Source organism: Phalacrocorax aristotelis, chromosome 13 (assembly GCF_949628215.1).
Source record: "Phalacrocorax aristotelis chromosome 13, bGulAri2.1, whole genome shotgun sequence".
In the NCBI taxonomy this organism is placed as follows: domain Eukaryota; kingdom Metazoa; phylum Chordata; class Aves; order Suliformes; family Phalacrocoracidae; genus Phalacrocorax; species Phalacrocorax aristotelis.
Genome location: NC_134288.1, coordinates 14,303,142 through 14,324,772, shown reverse-complemented (window position 1 = coordinate 14,324,772; position 21,631 = coordinate 14,303,142). Strand labels below are relative to the sequence as shown.

The 21,631-nt window shown below is 37.3% G+C and overlaps 1 protein-coding gene across 5 annotated transcripts in view; it reads left to right on the top strand.

Annotated features, from left to right (window-relative positions):
- GNAS (GNAS complex locus) overlaps nucleotides 1-21,631 on the top strand; it is a 157,228-nt gene that overhangs the window by 94,762 nt on the left and 40,835 nt on the right. For all 5 annotated transcript variants that reach the window (XM_075108768.1, XM_075108764.1, XM_075108767.1 and 2 more), the window contains exons 3-4: nucleotides 7,215-7,269; nucleotides 7,356-7,475. In XM_075108768.1, the coding sequence (XP_074964869.1) occupies nucleotides 7,215-7,269; nucleotides 7,356-7,475 (175 nt within the window). The remainder of the gene's footprint in view (nucleotides 1-7,214; nucleotides 7,270-7,355; nucleotides 7,476-21,631) is intronic.

Sequence of the window (21,631 nt, the reverse complement as noted above, 5' to 3'; positions counted from 1 at the left end):
CCCCCAGCCCCTAATGCTTCAGTGTAAATAATGATAAAAAAAATAACATAATCTCTGCTTTCACAGAGCTATGATGCATTTTTTTAATCAATGCTTCAGTAATTTCTTGCTTTTTAACTTAGAGGATGATTCTGTCATCCTGTAAATAGAAGGTATCTCTTTGTGCTTATATTTATCATATGTTCATCTACTCATGGCCACATAGTAAGATGTGCATGTAACTCATGGAGGTAAATATTGTATTAAAACAAGCCATGGTAAAGCAGTTTGTAGTGCTTTTTCCAATATTTAAAAGGGAGCTTGTGTATATTTTCTGTTCTATATATTGTATCGTGTGTGTGAGAAAGGGATTATGCTTCCCAGGATAATTGAACTAAGTTCTCCGAAATCATTTAGGTCACAATTAGGTCTCTGCAGCATAATTCATTTTTAACCGTGTCTTTAAATCAGAGTATATCATGACAAAATTATTCCACCTGTTGGGTTTTTCTTTTTCCAAAAGCTGTTATTTACAGAGAAAGCAAATAGGCTATCCTCACAGCTATTCTTTTTCTATTATTATTATTTCTTCTCACAGTAAATGATCTTTGGTAGCTGTATGGTACAATTTGTAGTTACCCAGAATCTCGGAGAAATAAAACCAAGAATCTTCAAAGTGAAGTTAATGTTGGGGGAAGGTGGTGGTGTAAGAGGAAGAGCATAATATTGAAGAGGGGAGACTACATTTCTGCATCGAGCAGCAGCAAGGGTCTGTTGCTTTCAGTGGGATTACATTTTGTCAGCTAGCTATGCCTTTGGGTAACTGTTTCATCTTACAAGGGGACAGAGTTATCAAGAACAAACTATTCATGTGGTTAGAAAATCTCTTTCAATTCTGCTGCAAGTAGGACCCAACTAAATCATATTTCCTGTTGAAAGCTGCACGGAGTTACTGCTGTGCAGCCGATGCATGGTAGCTCCTACCCCGTGGTACTGCGTGTGCTTGTCCTTTTGTTCTTGAACAGTACAAAATAGAAAATCTCTTTGAAGTTGGCAGAATTAACTGAGGTGTGTCTGTGGTATGATATAAATGAAGAGTTTGATTTGCAAAAGATACTCAGTGGGTTTCGCTATTGCATTTTAGCAGTTTTGTTTGTAGAATTGGTACTTTGTCATAGGTCTAAGATGAATTATTTCAGCTTCACTCTGAGTACTCTAGGCACCTATTTTGCCCCGTTTTCAAGTGCCTCTAACTTGGCCTCTGCCCTTTTTGCGGTTCTAGCTGTTACATTTTGAGATAATTGCCATGTTGCTCTGTTAGAAATAACCCAGGCTTCTAAACCAAATTTATTTTATTGTTGAATTGTAAAGTACCACAGAATTTTTGTAATGTGGATTGGTAGCAAAATCGTAATTGAATTTCCTTGCTTGTGGTTCTGTGCCTGAAGATCTCGACTGCACTGCTCTGTTTTTATGAGGTGGATTGGCAGGTAGTGCTGTTTGCATTTTTGTTAACTTCCATAAGGTGCAGTAAACAAATTTTAATGCAGACTTTATGGAATGTTTATGAAATCCATGAGCATGTTTCACTGTGTCAAAGCCACCATATTTAGATGAATAGCTATGTTTACAGCCCATGTGCCTGTGAAGTGCATGTCTGCCTGTCAAAGAACTGATTTGTGTGTTAAAATGAAAACGATACATTAACTTTTCATTTGCTTTCAATGTGTAATTGCGATGGGCTTTTGAAGGTGAGCGGAAAGGGGGCAGCCCGTGGGTACTTCCCTGCGCGTTCATGTTTGTTGGTAATACCTGAAAGCAAACCAATGCACCTGATTTGAAATGCAACAATGTCGTTTTCTCCTGTAAAAAGCCAGAGGCAGATTAAATGTTTTGTAAGATATTTATTCTGGTTGTTGTACTTGCAAATTCATCCACCTAACTGGCAGTGCTTTGCACAGGCAAGAGAAGCTTTTCACTAGATAGAGTTATGTCAGCAAGGTCAAGAGTGAGCAAAGTTTGACAGTGCTTCAGAAATAAAGGTAATTTATGCATTATACCAATCACTTGAAGGTGAGAGAAGCCAGGCTGTTTACAACCTTGTAAAGACGACAAAGGCTAACACTCTGTATTAACATGATGTGATTACGTTTTAATATGCCCTATTAAAATGGTCTGTATATACTCTCCAGGCACGTACATTTTGCAATACAAATTTAAAGAGAAACTTTCTGCTTTTTTATTATTGGCAACGGCATCCTGAGAACTACAGAAAATTTGGAACATAATTAATAAAGAACATTTTAACATGGTTTTGGGGGGTTATTATGTAATAAAACCCCAGCCATTTTAGGTAGGTGTCCTTGTGTCGCGTGGTGTGCTCTGCTATGCTCTTATATACCCTGCAGAATTCTAGACAGGCTCACTTGTGGTGAAATAATGTATACACACTATTAAATTACAAACCATTATGTGGCATTATTTATTAAGCTAAAGCCGCAGACAGGAAATAGTGTTAAAAAACAAATTGAGAAAGAAAATGACGTTTTGCAAAAATGAAAGCTAGCATTTATATCCGCAATATGCGAAGAACGTTCCTACATCTTGTGTTCGCATTGTAAGTATTCATGTTCCAGGGCATGTTCCTTTTTTAGGCCATCTTCATAGTGGGATTAATTGGCAATCGTAATTTACCCTCGTTAAAAGCCTTTTTCTGTTGCATGTTATCTGATCAAAGTCTTTTTACTTTCAGTCAGATGGTGCATCCCACAACATTAGATTCACCTCTTCAGTGTTCTTCATGACGTGTCTAGTGTTTGGTTCCTGAAATATTCCTACTTTTAAAGCATGGAGTTTCCTATATAATTAGGGTATTTGGGGAAGATGTGGGGAGCTTCCCAACCAACATAGATAATTGATATATGTTAAAATGATAGTGCTGTATGATCATGTCTATCTTTCCTTCTAAAGCAAAAAAGTACATTTTATTGTTGCTTTGCACTCTGCATGTTTTGGATTTTTTTCTAGCTGTCTTATGGGTTTATAGGGTTTGAAGAAACATTTCACTCCATTTCTGTTCATAAAATATTTTTTTTTTCTGGAAAAAAGGAGTAATAAACTACATTCTGATTTAAAACTCGGTAGTTCTCTGTATTTTTCTCTTCAGTCTTGTCTGAACTCTGCCTGTTGAACAGAAGTTTGCAACAAGGCGTACGGCTTCTTAACCTGTTGCTAGTGAGCGAGAAAGTCAAACTTCTTTGCTTTCAGGAATTTAGATTAATGGCATAAAGGGGACACAGGATTTTTTTTTTTTTTTCAAATTCTGTTTTGTTTTGACCACTCATTTGAGCAACAAATTTTTTTTAACTTTTCTACCTGTGAGATACTTATACTGGGTGAGCTGAATCCTTGGTCCTCTGGAATGTTCTTTTTAAATATTTTTTCCAAGTTCCAAGTAATGGTTATTTGCATTATCTGGAAGGTAAACCAGAAATGAACATAAAAATTAATTTAGTGTGCTTTCTGATAATCTGTTTGGTAAAGTGTTCATTGCATAAAATTTGATATGGTCTGAGTAAGAAGTTGCCGTTTTAATAGTAAAGCTCAGCCAGCCAGAGGTGGAGAAGTTCTTTACTAAATACTGATTAGGTTTGTTTTCAAGGAATATTTGATTTTCCTGACCTTTTATGTCATTCTAATTTCATGTTATTTGAATTAAAATGTCATCTTTTTTTATAGTACCTAAAATAGACTTTATTAGTTTTCCTGAAAGCTATGTGCAGCTTTGCTTTGGCCCATTTAAATATTGAAAACAGCAGGATTTGAGATTTTTCTTATAATCCTCAACTAATAGAGTTTAATGCTTTGTTTGGCCTGCCCTACACAGCCTAAGCAAAAGTTTTAAACAAGATTAAAAATATGACCTTATTAACCCATGGCATCTAAAGACACAGAACAGGCCTGCGGAGACATCAGTCAATCGTTAGCCAGGACAGCCTGTCCCAATCTACTCAGGCTGTTCCAGAGGTAAAAATTTTAGGAGCCCAGCTTTTTTCTTTCGTAGTTTTGGTCATCGTGCCAACACCCAGGAATAAGAAAGAAGAAAGCAAGAATCTGTTTCTAAGTTGAATATTCAGACTTCATGGTTTGAGAAAACAAAGTTCAATTACTTTTTGGAAATTTGGGGTGCAACCTGGCTGGGATTTCTTAAAAACAATTCTGGCAGAGCAAAGGGGCAGCAGAGGAGGGGCTTAGCTTTTGTTTACTGCGCTTCATTAGTCCCTGAATAAGAGTTTCACCTTTCTTTTTGTTTGGAGAGAAGTTACAGTTGTTTGTAAGCTGTTGGATGGGTGATTGATGAACATGTTGAGTTCCAGAAGAATGAAGTGTCTCATTGTCATGGAAAATTTATGCTTAGTAAACATTACAAAACACAAAATGACATGATACATTCATTGCTGTGTAATAAGATTCCTTGTTTACCAGGCATGCTATAGGGCCATGGCAACAAAACCCGAAATAGGAACTATGAGTATTCTCGTTGTAAAGATGATGATGGTTATCAAGCAGTTTGTTAATTGCTGGAGTTTTACCTCACTCCACAATCACTATCACTTTGCAGGGCCGCTAGTAGCAGCAGGATCAGCGAAGAGGTGTAAATGTGAAAGTTTGACTGAAATCTATAATAAAAATGATGTATTTTATTTTGTGGTATGGAAGAGTCAGGTAAATGTAGACTTGGCTGATGCTTTGAGACGGTTATCTGCAAGTGTTCCAGGGAGAAAATATAACTACAGTTTGCGTTTAAAAAAAAACCCAACAACCAACCACAAGACTTCTAAACGTCTGTCTTTCTAATGATGTTCCAAAACAAAGTAAAATGTCTGAATATTGTTTCTTTACTTAATCCTTCAAAAATACTGGTATCTTGCTTAACTTTCAGTCTATCAATTGTCCGTCTGAGCCCAGTGGGGCAGAATCTGGATACATGTTCATTAAGTTCAAGAGCCAGCTGAAAACTGGAGGCAAAATCAAGCCAGACAAATTGCTTACACTGTCATTGATAAACACATCCTGCTTTCAGACCATTATTTACATTTTTTTAAATAAATGAGCATAATTTTTAAAAAACAGCGGCTGATGTTTTTGCAACCATATGTGCACTAGCTGAAACATACAGCATTTGTACACCTACTGTAAGGCTTGGTTTGTGGAATAGAGGGTTTCTTAAGACCTGGGGCAATAGAAAGCATTGAAGGTGGGAAGGAAGAGTGTGAAAAGGCCTCAGTTTTTCCTCTCTTTTCCTGTCTGTTCTCCTTAGTTTGGTGCTTTTGGCCTTTCCTGGCTCGCTGCCTTGTTCCCATTGCGGTGCCTAATCCCTAAAGCAAAAAACCTGGTAGTCTTCAGGAATAAGGTGGTCTGTAGGTAGATCAAGAAGTCTAGGGAAACCAAGAATTTACATCTGATTTTTCATCATTTCATTTTCTTTCTGCATCAAGCTTCACTGACCTTCCTCGCTCTGCCCCATAGTTTTGAGAATATATGCCGTGGTCAGTGCTGAGGAGCTGATGTTTAGGGATAATCATGTTTCTGTTTGGTTAGAGTTCTGCTGCCAATTCAGACGTGTTCTCTGCACAGCTAAGTCATCCCGCACACAATGATTTGGTGCTGCAGTTTGCCTTCCATCTGCAAGAGCAGCACTTGCATTGCAATCATGCTTTCACAACTGTAGAACATATAGTAAGAGCCACCACATCTATATCTAAAAAGCAGCATAAGGTGGGGCTGGCATGGTGGTGTTTTCCCTGACCCTGTCTTTTACAAAAATTGCATTCATCTTTCATTTGACAGAATTCCCACCATCCTTGGATGTCTGTGTCTGCCTTGTTATTTAAGCAGTACCTTTTTTTTTCCTGCTATTCTGTATTCTTGATTGGTGAATATACTTTCAGTTTCGTTTTGGTTGTTGGTTGTGAATGATTATAGAAAGGAAAAAGTGATAAAAAGCATGTGCAATGTGAGTACTTAATTAACTCAGTAAAATGAGGTTTTCAAGCTGTGGTCTGTAAACTGAAAGTGTGAGCACTACCTTTTAAAGGGTAAAAAAAGAAAGCGTCCTGTTGGTAGTTTCAAGTCTCTGGGATACTGTGCTGGAAAATGTTAGTTTTCAAAATGAAAAAAATTTAAAATAGTTGGTATAAATATTCCGATAATGAAAGCATTCTGTAAAAACAGTTAAATGAAGATTGAAAGGTCACTTAGACAATTTAGGTGGGTTTTTTTAGTAATTACATGGCTAACTTGGTTTACCTCAAAGTAGTAATTTTATGCTGTGTATAGCAAGAAATTAATAACGTGAAAATGTTGTCATAGTGCGTTACAATTACGTTACAGTTTACAGACTCAATACTAGTGTAATACCTTTAGGATGCTAATTCCTGGTTATGCCAAATGTTGATTGTGCATTTCATTTGAGTGCGCTATTTAGCATTGAAAATAACTTGTCAGATCTGACATAAAATACAACACAAATATAGTAGAGGCAATGGTTTACACTCTAGCTTTCTTGAGCTCGATGCTTTTTAATTTGGCTGCTGTTAATCCCAAATGATAGTGCTCATATAAAGCATTCCAAGTGGGTTTTTTAGCCTACTCTTCTGCTTGTAGTTAAAAGGTAATTTCACATATTTGCATTAGCTTATTTTATTTTATTTTATGTTTGAACTATTAGTTTGAGTGTCTCTGTCAGGTTGAGTTTTCTGCTCTAGCTTTTTCTGCTATGACATCATTTTTGTGGTGTAATTTTTTTGTACTTTGAGGTTCTTTCGACTCCTTTCCTTTGTTTCCACTTTTAATAACCTACCCGTTTTTTTCCTCTATTTGTTTCCAGTTTATGCTTTTCTAAATAACTACCACATATGTCTAGTATTTTGCATTCAAATGAATCAAATCTGTTTGATTTTGTGGAAAGTCTTAGTCCCAGTCTAAGACCGCAGTAAGATTTTAGTTAAGCATAATTAGATACTGACTTTTGGATACAAATACATGTTTACTGTTTAAATAGAGAAGTTATGAGATAGTTAATCAAGTCTGTCTGCAAAAATATTCAGTGACTGAGAGTGCTTTAGCCAACCGTGATAATACAGTTTTGGTAGAATATTTTTCAGGTTCGTGTTCTGTTTCAAAAAGATACTTTGCTTTTATGGCTTATAAATTTAATGTATTTTTTATTACAGGGAGAAGAAAATGAAAATTCAGGATATTAAAAACAATATTAAAGAAGCTATAGAGGTAAACTGATGAGCTATTGTTTTTAACTATTTAAAGTCAGCTGTTTAGATGTTCTCTGCAATTTCTTTATTTTTTTTTCTTTGCAGACAATAGTGACAGCAATGGGCAATTTGGCACCTCCAGTTGAACTAGCCAATCCAGAGAACCAGTTTCGAATCGACTACATCTTAAATTTAGCCAACCAGATAGACTTTGATTTCCCACCGGTAAGTAAATAATTCGAGCTGGCTGCAGTTGTGCTTTTTTGCAAATGATTATATTTCACAGCACTGTAGTAAATATTTACAAAAAACAGTGAGCTGCTCTTTTGGGAATTACTACAGTAGGTGTCTTTGGTCAGTGCTAATCAACGAAAGTATATAGCAACACAGCTAGACTATTCAGGTTGATCCTTTATGAACACAGAGATCCTTGTCTCCTTCCTTGTGCTCTACCAAAATAATCAGCTATGGTTAAGATGGGCAGTGCTGGCAGTAATGTTTGGATATTGTCGGGAATTGCCCTGCCCAAAAGGAGTGGACGTATGCACAGCGGTGGGTTGATGTTTAGCTGGCATTTAGCGATACTGTATTTTTCTCTTACGGAAGAATAGTAGCATTTTCTTGCTGATTCAGACATGTTCTCCGACAGCTGTGTCAGCCAGGCTTTCTGCAAAGACTCCACATACCTCGTCCTTGCCCCAACCCTCCCAGTCCTAGTTAATCATTCAAAATGCCAGCAGCCCTAGAGTAAGTGCAGAAAGTATAATTATTTGATGATATAACTTTGTGCCCACTCACTGTTGTTATTCTGCTGTATCTCAACCAGGCTAGTGGCAGAAGCCTATGAAAATACAGTTTGCATACACTGAATTCTTAAACACTGAAAAGATATTAATTACCATAAAGTACCTTATACTTGCAGTAGTACAGGAGTATTTCAGACCTGGTATTCTCTCTCTGTGCACCGTTGTGGAGGGCTGAGGGTAGGAATTACAACGATCTATCAAAATCACGATGCATTTACACCAGGATTTTATTTCCAGCAGTAGTCAGTTGCAGGTGCTTGAAAGGAAAGTGCAAATGCAAATAGTAGTAAGATGTGGGATAGTTTGCACCACGGCGAGGTTTTCGTAACTCTGCTTTATAAACATTATTGAACAAGCTAGTCTATGAAACCAATGACAGTTACCTTTTGCAACTGGTGCTGCTTCTGGGAATTTCTCTGCTTTGTTTGGCCTTTATTAAAAGAAAAAAAGACAAATAACCAAAACCACATACTTTGTGTATGGTCATTTTAGCTTAAACAATCTTAAATAAATTAGAGGGTTTGAGATTTTTAACTTGACACCTCTTTAATTTTGACACTTGTCAGTGTTAATCGTAGGAATATTTGGTCCCTTGATGGATGATCTCTCCTGCTAGGGGGGCAAAAAAATCTGTGCTTTGAAGATAGTTGTAGGAGAATATTTGAGAGAAAAGACAGTGGCTCCTTACTCCGCCCTGTGTGCTTTTGAACTGGCTGCATGCCTGCAGCTCTCCTGCTGCCCTTTGTTTTGTGATAGTTCAGGTTGTGATCTGTAACAATACCGTAACAAGTTCCTGTGACCTACCTTGTGCTGAAATACTTGACTTTCCTTGTCTCTTCTATCTTGGCTGGAATGCAGTGGTTTTTTGAAGTTATTTTTTTGCTTTCTCCTGAAAGCAAGGGGTACTTGTGTAGTGGTAAGTGAATAAACCAAGTCTGTATGTGTTATGTTAATTTTTCTATAAAAAGCAGGTAATATTCAGTATGTATTATGTCTAGTAAGATACATGGTAGCAAGCCCTTGATGTCTAAGGTAACAGAAATATACTTAGCAGGTCCATAAATAATTTCAAGTTCAGTGAAGTCTTTGATGTGTTGAATGGCACACAACTTCAGAAATAACAGTGCTCCAATAAAACTTGTTTTTCTTCTCTGAGCAAAGGTATTGTGTTAAATTTTTAAGCCCTGAGTCTACAGAGGTTTAGGCGCGTGCATAACTCTGACGAGTGGCTAACTTCATTGGCATGACTAACTATTTAATATGTAAATGTCTGTAGGGTTGAGGTTTTAAACTGGATATACATTAGCCACTAATTTTGAAGGAATATTGTTGGCCCTCGGTGATTATATAAGTTAATATATTTCTGAGTTTGTCTGAATATAGGTTATAGTCCTTCGGTACCTGAAAAACTGAACCTGCATTTCAATTACGTATTTTAAATCAAGTTAAGATCTAGAATGTCTCTAGATGCCAGCTCTCGGTGCATAGTATCAAAAATACACGATCCTTGGGTACCTCTACAAAAATAATTTTCGCTTTGTTATAGATTAATTAAAAGTGCTTTGAAGAAAAAATAATTTTCTCTAAGTGGAAATGATAGCCTTATGCTAATTATGCTTTATATCTAAGGAAATCTTTATTGTCTTCTTTCTCCTCCAGTACGCTGATGGGAGAATTTCATGAACGGGCAGCTAAACCTTTTCCTATAGAGCATATTAATGCAGAAGAAGGGAGGGGAATTTTTAGCAATGCTAGAAGTATGTAATGCTGTCTACTTTGAGTTGTAGAACTTGCTTTCTGTCTCTCCCATTTTCTTCATGGGGAATCAGGTTTCAGCTGTTATGAAGCCATACTTTCCTCAGTATAGTATTTGGTGCTGTTCTTTTCTGCCATAGGAAGGACATGAAGGTAGGGAGAAAGAACACTCCCGTACCGAGAAGATAATACTTGAGGGCTGTGAGTACTTAGTGCCATACAAGGCTGTTTTGCTTCCCTTTAAATGCCCATTCACCTTTTCTAAACATTAATTTAACAAGCTCTCCAGAAGGCAGTGCATAGCGGGAGAGAGTTTAGCACTGGGGTTGTGTTATTTCTTCTCCAGCTACAGGAGATCATCTTCAGCACATAAGAGGCTTCATCATTCTTCTGTACGTGAAGGAGTGTTTTGAATGAAATTTAAAGTACACACCAAAATCTGTGTTTATAATTACCTGTAGTACAAGTGGAGCTAGAATTCAAGTTACCGAACAGCAAGGTTCAGTGTAATGTGAAAGGCAGAAGAAAGTAAAGGAAGAATGTAGGAGCTTTACAGTGTGATGGTAGTGTAGGAGTCTGGCTCTACATATCTAGGATTCAGAGAGCAACTTCTGTATTCTGATATTCTAATTCTTTTCTTAATCGGTGTCTCCATCTGTTTGCTTTGGAGTTTTTGACTTACAGGAAATGTGTGTCATTTGTGTAGAGTGCATTGTATTGAATTAAAGAAGAAACCAACTCAAGTTGAAAATAATGTCGGTCCAGTGCAATGCTAGATTAAACATTTCCTTTAAAACTGAAAAATTAGGATGGTGGAATTTATTAATTCAGCACACTTGATATCAAGCAATTAGATTTCTTGAATACAAATAGTAGCATATGGGGAAAGGAAAAGGGTAGTACTTACTGAAAGGAATTCTGTCCACGTAACCATGCTGATGATTTGAAGTACTGCAATATTTAGCGGATCAAATTTGTAGTTCCTTATGTAGTCCTTCCATGTTGTTTCACCATACTGAAATACCATTGGCAAGAACCTAGAGGGGTCGCTCTTAGAGCCCATAGTCCCGTTTGTTTTGTCTTCAGTATGTTTTCAGTGGGCAATTTCTAAAATGAAAATTGCAGAAAGAAACGCAAAACTACGTGACTGAAGTGGATTGATGAAGGCTAGAAACATAACCATGTTGAAAACCCATGGAGACTGCTAATGAGGAATACTCTAGGCAAAACATCCAAGTACTAAGTTTATGTTTTTATGTGAAGGATTTTCTGTTTTAGCTCATTGTGGACTTCAAAAATAGCTTGAGGACACACCTCTATGGGTAATGGAGTGCTATTCTGATTTAGTTTTGCAAAATACTTTGCTGCTTTTGGGGGTAAAACCTATCCTTATTATTAGGCTTATTGTACAGCCTTGTCTTAGAGCTGAGCAGAATGGAAATAACAGAAGTCTAATCAGGTCCATGTAAGCTACTGTTAATACAAATAGCACTGATAAATATTGTGTGTAGTATTTTCTTTGTGTCGCTGGGAAACATATTCTTGCTAAAATGACAGGACATTAAATGACTAAGTCATGCAAAAATGGTCTAACCCTGCTAGTTTGATTGAACACTGAGAATAACAGAGATCATGCTTTCCATAGAGAAGTACTGAAAGCAGAACTCTGTTTTTTTCTAAAAACTACAGCATCAATTTTTAATGAAAAATTATAATTTAAGGAGGACCATTATCATTCCCTTTATTCAGGTTGGGTTTTTGTAATGAAATTAAGTTGTCGCTGGCCAGCATGATGACTTCAAGCAAAGGAAAAGGAGGTTGAAGTAAGAAAACCTCCAAGTTAATCAAACTGAGTTCAGTTGAAATAGCTGAAGCAATTAATAATTGAGCTAATTGTGAATGCACATTAGCTAAAGCCTTAGAAATGAGGTAGTCATCTTCCTGTGTTGATGTGTTGGTACAGATCTGAAGGTACGCATGTAATGACTGCTGCTGGGCTTGTGTTTAAAGATTATATAATGATAAATAATATTTTCAAAAAAAGAAAGTTGTGATTTAAAAATTATAAAATGAACTATTCTCATCATTGAGGCGCTCTAATGAAACAAGTAGAAAAGGTTTGCCTGAGCAGTAAATTCGAGAGCTTGCCCAAGTTTGTGTTAGAACTGCTTTGTTAGTTACCTCCCACTAGCTAAACTCTTGTAAGAGTAACTCTCGCTCTTTAATTTTACATGTAACCAGATTAATACATGCTTTACAGGGACAATGTGGTGTGTAAGAACAAAGACCTCACAAATCAAAATTTCAGGTTTTAACAACTATTCCATCAGTTAAAATGGAAAATAAAACAAATATTGCTCATAGTTGAGGCTTCCAAATGGCATTTCTATCACTATAGTCCTTTAATGCATTTAGCGCAACGCAATTGCATGTGTATGTTTTCAGTGTCGAAAGTCAAACTCATAAGTATTTTCAATAATTCGGACTAGCTGTATATCTGTTTCAAATATCGGGTGATGTTGGGTTAGGTGGGTTATAGAGGTGATATTTTTATTCCTGTTCTGCATACCAGACGGTGGTTAGGATATTTTCTCCATCCCTAGTACCAGCTAGAATAGTGCCCTTTTTCTCATCCCTTTCTTTTTTCTCTTACTTTTAGAAGAGGAAAGGAAATGCTCTTGTTCTATGAACATTTCTCTTTCCATGATCGACAGTTTGAACCAGGCTGCCAAATAAAACCTATTTATTTTGGGTCACAGTCCCTTTATAATTCTCTGGTTTTAATGAAATACTCAAAATAGCAGAACAGTATTTACAGCTGCCTATTTTGAATTGATCTAGACTCAGCTGAGGAAGATGTCTCTTGAAAATACCATGGTAACTTCAGAAAGCTAGGATTCAGAAAGTGGTAGGATCAGAATATTAGCTGTTGAAATGCAAAATAACTGGGGAATCACTCCAGCCTATGGCTCTCTAGATCCAGGAAAATAGATGCTTGGAAGAGATGGGATAGTTTTTTATAAGGTGTTGATGAAATTGTCTGCAGGTTTTTTGGTCCCAGTTTATTTTTTTTATTACACTGCTCCATTGTACTTATTTTGAATCTCCCACTACCAGTGCTGCTGAATAGTTTTATTATGGTTTCTGAGTAGTGTCTTTGAGGCTGAGCTTTACCACATGCTGGCTTCAGCCTCAAAGCCATCTTAGCATCCCCTCTGCCCACAGCCATCCCTTCCCTCTCCTCCACGCCATGACGTGCCACCCTCACTTGCACCAAAAAAACCTCCATTGGGTCCCCAGCCTAAATCAGACCATTGAACTGATCCAGGTCAAAAATAACCCTGGTAACCCTTACTCCTTCTCTCTTCTATTTCAGGGAGGTTATTTTTAACAGGGATCGGTTTTGAAGGCTGGTTTGCAACGTGGCCCATAGGCAGCGTGGTACAAATGAGGTGGTACAAATTGTGTGACATGTTAATGCGCAGCAGGGTCAGGGGTGCGGGTGGGAGTCCTGAAAATGATTTTGACACCAAAACCTTCAAGAAGACAATAAGAGAATATCGTCTCAGTAAGAAAAGATGTGAACTGGGATCTCTGCTGCCAAAAGTATTCCTTAATTATGTAGGCAACAGAACAAAATTATCTGTCCCTGTAGATAATCACCCTGATGTGTATAATGATAGATATAGTATTATTCCTGTCTAAATACATCATGGAAGAAGAGAGCTGTTCTGGTTTGACAGCATCACTAGCTTTATAATGTAATCACAAACATATTTGCTCTAATGGGGGACATTTCCCATGAGGCTGTCTTAAATGTCACAGATATTGGGGTGGGGAAGGAGGGAAAACATTTTCTCTGGTGGGTATAGCTGTGGGAAGCTGGGAGATGGAGCCTGGTTTCTTAGGTGTCTAGATAATGTTGTATGGAAGCTGGGCAGCTATCACAGCGAGAAAATTCAGGGCTCTTGGTCTTTCTTGTCCAGACTTGCGTTATTATTTTGAGCAAGTCACCTCACTGTCGTCAATGTCACTTTTTTTAATGCTCTATATATCTTGTTAGTCTCTAAAATAGTCATGTGTACCTTGAAGATATATTTGAGCATTTTGAGGGGCAAAACTGGGAGAAAATGTGGATATGTGAAATATTTTTAACTCAAGAATGTTAATGTTAACAAAAAGGAACGGGGAGTATTACAGACAGCATCAGCGGAGTGATGTAGTACTACATCCTCTGAAATAATCTTACTTAACTCTTTTTTAAATCTCCATTATCTTATCTACACAGAGCAGCTCCTTCTAAATGGACTTCTGGATAATCCAATTGAGTTTACCTGATCAGAGTTTAACAGGACTTAAATAAAGCTGTTTTCCTGTGCTTTAATAGCAGAAATAAATGCTTCAATACAGATTAACTAAAGGGTTCTTTTGGAGACGCCTTTTAGTATAGGGACTCTGAGGTAGACAGCCTCTTGACTTCATTTCAGTTTCTCATAATAAAACATGTATAACTAGAAATAACTAGTAAATTTTTGCACTGAATCTCCTGAAACCTCTGATTCTTGTCCACATGGGTAGATGCCTGATACGAATGTTTTATTCTTATGAATGTATAGCAATATCTAGCAAATTCTTTCTTTTTTTATTTCAACTTATGCAGCGCCCCGTGTTTTAGTTAGGCTGTGCACTAGCCCATTGCATCACACTAAGAAATATTATGTTGACACAAAGCTTTTTTCACGAATAATTGAAATGAAAATATATTGAGTATGAGCATAAAGTGGTATCTCACTTACGCGGTGACTAGATGTTTTTTTAATAAGTAGAAGCAAATACTATTACAAAACTTAGGTTTGAGGTTCCCAAGCGCGTTCCTGGTGGCCATCTTTTTTGACAGCAGTTGTCGTAGGTGTTGTTACCTGGAATGGCAAGCTTTCGGATGTGCAGGAACTCCCCGGTGGTCCCAGGTGGCCGCCGTAGCTGTGCTGGGAGCAGCTGCCTGCAGCGCATCGTGGAGAGGCTCTCGCACTCCGGGGTGTGCGCGTTGTGGCTCGGGGGTGTCTGTGGCCGGGAGCAGCTGGTGGGTGAATTCAGTGCAAGCTGCTTTCAGTACCATGCATTTTACTGGCCCTGTGTCTTTTGGTCCACGAAACGATAACGTCTTTGGGATTTCTTTAGGAGCGTACATAATTTATGCAAAGCTTTTTTTTATTTACAGAGGAGAACTTGGTTGTTTTTTGTTTGTGTGTGTTTTTTTTTTTTTTAAGGTAATTCTTTAGTAAGATGTATGAACAGTGTGTGCATATACAGTAAATAAATGTTCATATAGGAAGTTCTTCCTTTTTACACCTAAGTGTAAAGCTATTTAAATTCAGTAAAAAAATATTTTTGCTGTATGTGGTTTGACTGCTAAAGTTTCCCAGCAATCAAAGCACTGATTAGGCAGGAAACTGAGCTTTCTCGAAGTGAAGGAACCAAGTGTAGCATCCTGTAGAAAAAGAAATCACTCTAGTTCATTGAGTTTTCTATACCATTCAGTAATTGGACAATACACATTAAAAATAGGTTCATTTCATATTAAAACTGGAAAAAAGAAAAAATATCCTTGAAAAGTACAAACTCGTTGCTTCCACAAAGCGGAATGCTGTGGTGACTGGGAACAATTACTTAATTCACCAGCTGCATTAAAAAAGCTTCTTTTTAAAAAATGTATTTTGGTAAGCCTTTGATTTTGCTGTGCTTCATGCATCCAGCTAGAATTACTTATTAAATAAAGTTAATATGCTGTTTTTCTTCATTTATGTGGAACTGTGGTCTCCATCTAAAAGAAAAGCTCATGGACAAAAAGAAAATGTAGCCAATAAGAAAGTGGCACTGCCTGGCTGGTGATGAAGTGAAGAAAGTAACACTAATTTTAAAACATTTTAAGTTATGAAATTTCTTGCATCTGTTTCTTCCATATTGATCTATTTAGCAAAAATGTATGTGTCAGGAGATCAGCATATTTAATGCGTGAAGCTTTGAGAAATAACAATTTAAATATTATGCATAGTGTGTTTGATATTGGTAATTTTAAGTCACGGTTCATATTTTTTCTTTAATATAAAATGTGGTTTATCTTGCTGTCTAGTAATGAAGGCTGCATATTTTTGTTGATTTGTCTATTTGTCCTTCTTAACCTCAAATATAGGTTAAGTCCCCTAGTTTTCACCTTGGTTTAGAGTTTCTTTTCTTCCCGAATTTTAATTTGTAGGAAAAAGCTTGGGAATCTGTTTTTCTGAAGGAAGTAGAAAGTTTTCAACTAGCAGCATCTCTGTAGGAAGAATTTTTTAAATTGTTAAGCATGTATTCGGTACAATTACATACATATTTAGGCCAGTCCTTCAGAAGAACAGTAATGTTACGGTACCTTGACTTTAAATATAGCCTAAATAATGAGTACATGTGTGTTTAAAAATGAAGGGGAGGGAGCCAGTCTCCCTTCTGACTTCTGTGAACAGCAATGAGATGAAATATAAGAGATAAGCAGCTTTACTGATCAGCATTGCTCTTCTATATAGTGATTAGTCTCTTGATTTGTTTGCTGCAGTACTTTTTGCTACACCTGATTCGATTCTTAAATGTGGCAGCATCTGCAGGAACAACTCTTGTCCCACCTTCTGGTGATCCAGATTTTATTGCCAGTAACAGCAGTTTCTAACTGCAGTGAAAATGGGGATGCTGTCACTTCTTATGCTTCAGTTTGTTATATGCAATAAAATAAAACATGTTCTGTGCATGAAGTAAATTGACTAGAGAGTAAAAGGAACATGCCCTTTGAATTCTGCAGTGCTCTCACTGAGGTGTTATGTTGTTTTGTTGAAATCCCATAAAATATTTCCTCAAACTGGGGAATCTACAATCCAGGACTTTAGACAATGACATTATCTGCACATCTTTTCTGTAGTGCAGTCACTTTTATGGTACAAAAAACCCTCGCTATATTTTGCTTTATAATTTTTTTTTAATTAGCATTTGAAGTAAATGCAAATGCTTTATCATCCGGTAAATTCCCATCATACCATATTTATAGGTTCATAAGTTCACATTTAGGAATTCATTTGAAGAAACCGTGACTTAATTTCTTTTGATACATCTTCTTTGTTTTCCTCAGAGCAGTCTTAAAGAACAAGAATAGATTAATTCAATTTCTGTTGAAATAGAAGAGCTGTCAGCTGAATTAAACAGGAAATAGGCATAAATTTAATATAGGAATTCTTAAGCATTTTCTGGTTTTAATCACAGTAAGAGACTATCACAAAATGGTGTACACATAGGTGAAATAAAATTTTGCCTGTGAGCCTGCCTGGTATTGCAATGGCTTGAGAAGAGCTTCTGTGAGAGTCTGTATGAAGGCTAAGCATCATGTAAATGTGCAGATTGCCCTGTGGTCATGCTTTTTGGTCGTACAACAAAAAGTGCCTTTGGGCATACAAATTCTGTAATGTACAAGGGCTTGGAAATGTGGTAAACATGCTTCTAAAAAATGACGACTTTGGAATCTTAATTTATATCATGTCAGATGAGTAAAGGATGAGCTTGGGTGAACGTGGAAGTAGTTCAAAAGAGAAATGTGAAAAATATTGTGATCTATTTTACGTTTTGATTTTGTGGAATACCCTTGGCTCTTTTTACACGGGTCCCTCAGTGCTAAATTTAAAGTTGTTTTTCATTATTGCGGTACAAAATAAAATATATTGTAGTATGGCAAAGTTGCGCAAAGTTACCCTTTACGTGCAGTCATCTGTGACTTTCCGGCAGGGAGACTTTTACACAGAGTAGAGCAACAGGGCGTGTGCCGTTAGTTTATGAAGTTATGATAGAAGTAAAAACATGTCAGGTCCCAAAATCTTGAGAGCGATCCACAAGCAGAGGCCTCTTCCCTTGTCAAACTCGGATGGAAGTTGGCGAGAGCTTGTGTGGGAATGAAGGTGTGTGGATGAACAGGTATTTACTTGTGTTTGCTTTGTGTGTGACTCCGAGTTTTGATCTTGCCGCAGACCTGTTGTGCCCGTGGCTGACTGGGGCTGTTCAGGGTATTGTGTTTTCTAAATGCAAACATCTCTTGGCGGTGCCCTGCTGTTCAGAGAACCAGCACGTTGTCAGGGTTTTCATGTATTCTCCAAAGGCGAGTTGACTTTTCTTCAGTGTTCCAGTAAAATTTTAAGATTTCTTAAGCTCCTAGGAAACCGCGTAGCTTTTTACTCTTAATAAAAAAAATTCCCAGCAAATAAACAGAACTTGTAATTAGTCTGTTTTAAGTGTCTGTGAGCTTGATTTCTTCATGTAGACTGTATTGTGAGTCTGTGAATACAGATTCTGCTTCTTCAGAAAGATTGTGAGGTGATTAGTGATCTGTCCTTGGGATTTGTCTGAATACAGAACGAGGAGGAACTGTTTTATCTTTTACCCTTTTCTGCTGATGGAATTTTCTGGCAAAAACAGGCTTTTTGTTTCCAACCTGAAGGGGGACAGCAAAGTTGCAGTATGGTCCCAGGTTCAACCCATTATTTGAAATGGTGTTTGTCCTTAGCGCTGCATAAGGTAATACGGTCATTTGGTCTGGCTATTTGTTTTAAGTTTATTATATATTCATTACATAAAAAGCAACTAAATGACGTAGTATGAAAGACATTTTCCAAACCCTAATTTAAGGCTCAAAGGAAATTTCTTCAAGTTTTATTAAACCTTCATTCTTAGCCAGAGGTCTACAAAAATAGCTGATGGTTGAAATGCCTGTATTACCGCTCTCTGCTGCCCCAAGAGAGAGCTGGAATGGTATAGAAGGCTTCCTTGTGAGCCTTTTATGCTATCAGTAAGTTTAGTCCATTAATGAATTGCCTTCTTTCTGTGTATGAGTATACTCTGAAGAAGCAGAACAACATTGATAATGCAGTTTAAAATTGCAGAGGACTCTTGATGAAATGGGGAGTAGGGTCCACATCTGCCAACTTCCATCTTAGTGCTCTTACCAAAAGTGAGTTCTTCCTTCCTATTGAGTGTGATGTGCTTTAAATAGGAGTTGTGCGAAAGGATTAAATCTGAGCAGTGTTCTAGTATCAACAGATTAAGCTGTGGCGATTAGACTGCTTGTGAAAGGAGAAATAAAGGGGAAATACTGTGATATTATGCTAATGAGGCCTTCTAACCAAAGGCACTTTGTAGATTATGGGTATGGAATTGTGTGTTGGCACATTTCTCAAATACTGGGGTGTTTTGAAACTCTCAACAAAGGGGAAAAATGACAGTTCAAACTTTACAGGAATTTCATATCTAAAACTCCCTTCCCATTGTCCATTCTTTGCAGCCACATCCACTTTAATTTGTGTTACTAGAAATGTGAAGATACTGTAAGCAGAAACCCAAAATATTTCAGCATCGTTCTTCTTTTCCAAGCAAAAAAACTATTGATAATGAGACTGAATCCTTGCTGAAAATATTTCTGACTCAGTTATGGGAAGTGCTGAGTACTCTGGCCTCTCCCAAAGAGTTTTGTATTCAGCTCTGGACACATGCCAGTAACTGGAGAATATCTTCAACTATTTGTAGGTATGCGTTTCCTTTGTGATATCATCGGCATATTTTCCTTAAAATAGCAAGCAATAATTAAGACTTGTTCACACCATTAAGAATGCAGATGTTTCCCTATTCAAGTAAGTGGCTTATTAAACTGTCTGATTTGACAAATTTAACACGTTCTAGTATCCCTGCCCAAACACAGGGAGAATGACAAGATGCCATCAGTTCCCTTCTCTGAGTAGCCTTACAGTCAATAGTAATCACTTGATTTCAGCTATGAGCAATGAAAAATAAATCAGTTTGTCCTGCGTTTACCTATCCTGGAAGAAGAAAATCAACTTGTGCAGTTTGTCTTGGAATGCACTGTGCTGCCCTGCCGCCCTGTGACCTTGTCTCATTCTAATGCGGTTCGTTAGTGGAATGCAGCAGAACTGCCTGACTCTCATGAAAGTAAAGTTCCTATGCCCCTACCTTGCAGAGTAGGTTTGTAAAGGGGTTTGAAAGCAATAGTCAATGGTATTTTTAAAAGCTGAACTCGACGGGAAGCAAATGTCCTCCAGGATTCAGTTTTACAGTTAGAAGCTGGTTTGACTGTTAACCATTAGGTTTGTAAGTGGATAACCTATTTAAAACTCTTATTATGAAATGTGCAATTCCATGGGACAGTGAACTTTGCCCAGGAATTGAATCCCAGTTTTAACCACAACATTGCGTAAGGGTTGTACACGCCTTTTAACAGGTAAGGTTTTTTTTCCAGTGGCATTGGCTTTTGCTGGAATTAGTAAATAAACTGTTCTCCCTACATTATATTTTATAAAGAAAAGGTAACATTGCAGGTCCGTGCTAGGGTTCTGTGAACATGGTGTCGTAGTGGCAAGAACTGTGCCAGTGTTTTTTCCCTGCCAGCATCCTAATGCCTATAAAACATTGCTTCATAAACATTTTTTAGCAGTCTCTTGAGTATTTATATATCTGGAGGGAACAAAACCTTGTAGGCAGTGTGTCCAGTTTTTCTCTTTCATTTTCTACTAATATTTTATCCTTTTAGAATGCCTCTCAAAAGCTGATCTTGGTTCCTTTATTTTTTCCCAGGCCTGGAGTTTGTCTCTTGAGGATTATTTTTTTTAACAACCAAAATGTTCAGCCTCCAAGTTCTTTAACACTTTCTCTGGTTTGGCTTTTAATAAAACCACTGTTCACCTGCTGCCATTCATTCAGTTTGCTGAAATTTTCTCATACATGTAGGTTTTTAACTTGATTAGGCTCTGCATTGCCCCTTTTCTAATCCAGAATTGTCAGTTAAGATCTTTCTGGAAAAGTACTGTGTTCCAAGGATCCCTTCTACATGATGATTTCTGCTGATGGGTTTCCTTTCTCTGGAGGTCTGTGTAGATTCCTGTAAGTGAATACAAACGATTTACAAATGTTCCCTATTGACTTGTTGGCTTGGGAGAAAGTGTTGGCTAATAAATAAAACATTAATGCCGAAATACATTTCTTTTCACATAAATACAACTTTTAAGTATTGTGGTGTTATGGAATGATGAGACATGAGGCTTCCTCGCAGTCAGCAAGTCATGGTCCTTGATACTTCGGTTATCTAAGGCCAGAGAAGGTTTACCCAGACAGTGGATTTTCTCTTGAGTTTTTTATAGTTTCACAGAAGCCGAGCCTGTTAGTCAGGGACTGTGCCCAGAATTCAAACTGTGCCCCTGCCCAGCCTGAACACATTCAAAGTCAGTTTGTTCTGTTATACTGGCATTGTTTGCCCCAAGTGTTCTGCATAAGGATTTCTCCCACTTTAGGGTTATGTTAGTGCTTTGAAAAGTGTAAAGTCTGGTCTGGTGGTAAATAAATGCTACAATCTTGACATAACTCTTAGGAAGAGTTCACTTCTCACCTTCCTTAGTGATGCCATGCTGTCATCACTTATGTTGACTTTTGCTGCTTTACACAGCTTCAGCTATAGTTTAAACAGGATCTTGGGTGTGTATTGTGTAACTGCAGCATTTTTCTTTTTGATAGAAAATGACATAACTAGAATATTTTTTCAGTTTTAAGTATGCATAGGGAAAGAACGGATAATACAACCATACTTTGCAAATACTATGGATTGTTTGGAACCTAACATTTAAATCCTGTTTATTGTGGAATGTCATCTCAAACCAAACTGCTGTTTAGTATTATTTGTTTATTTTAGCTGTTTTGTTAGGAGTTCCATTTTATAGTGGAAGAGAAACCTGTGTTGATGCTGCTGTAGAG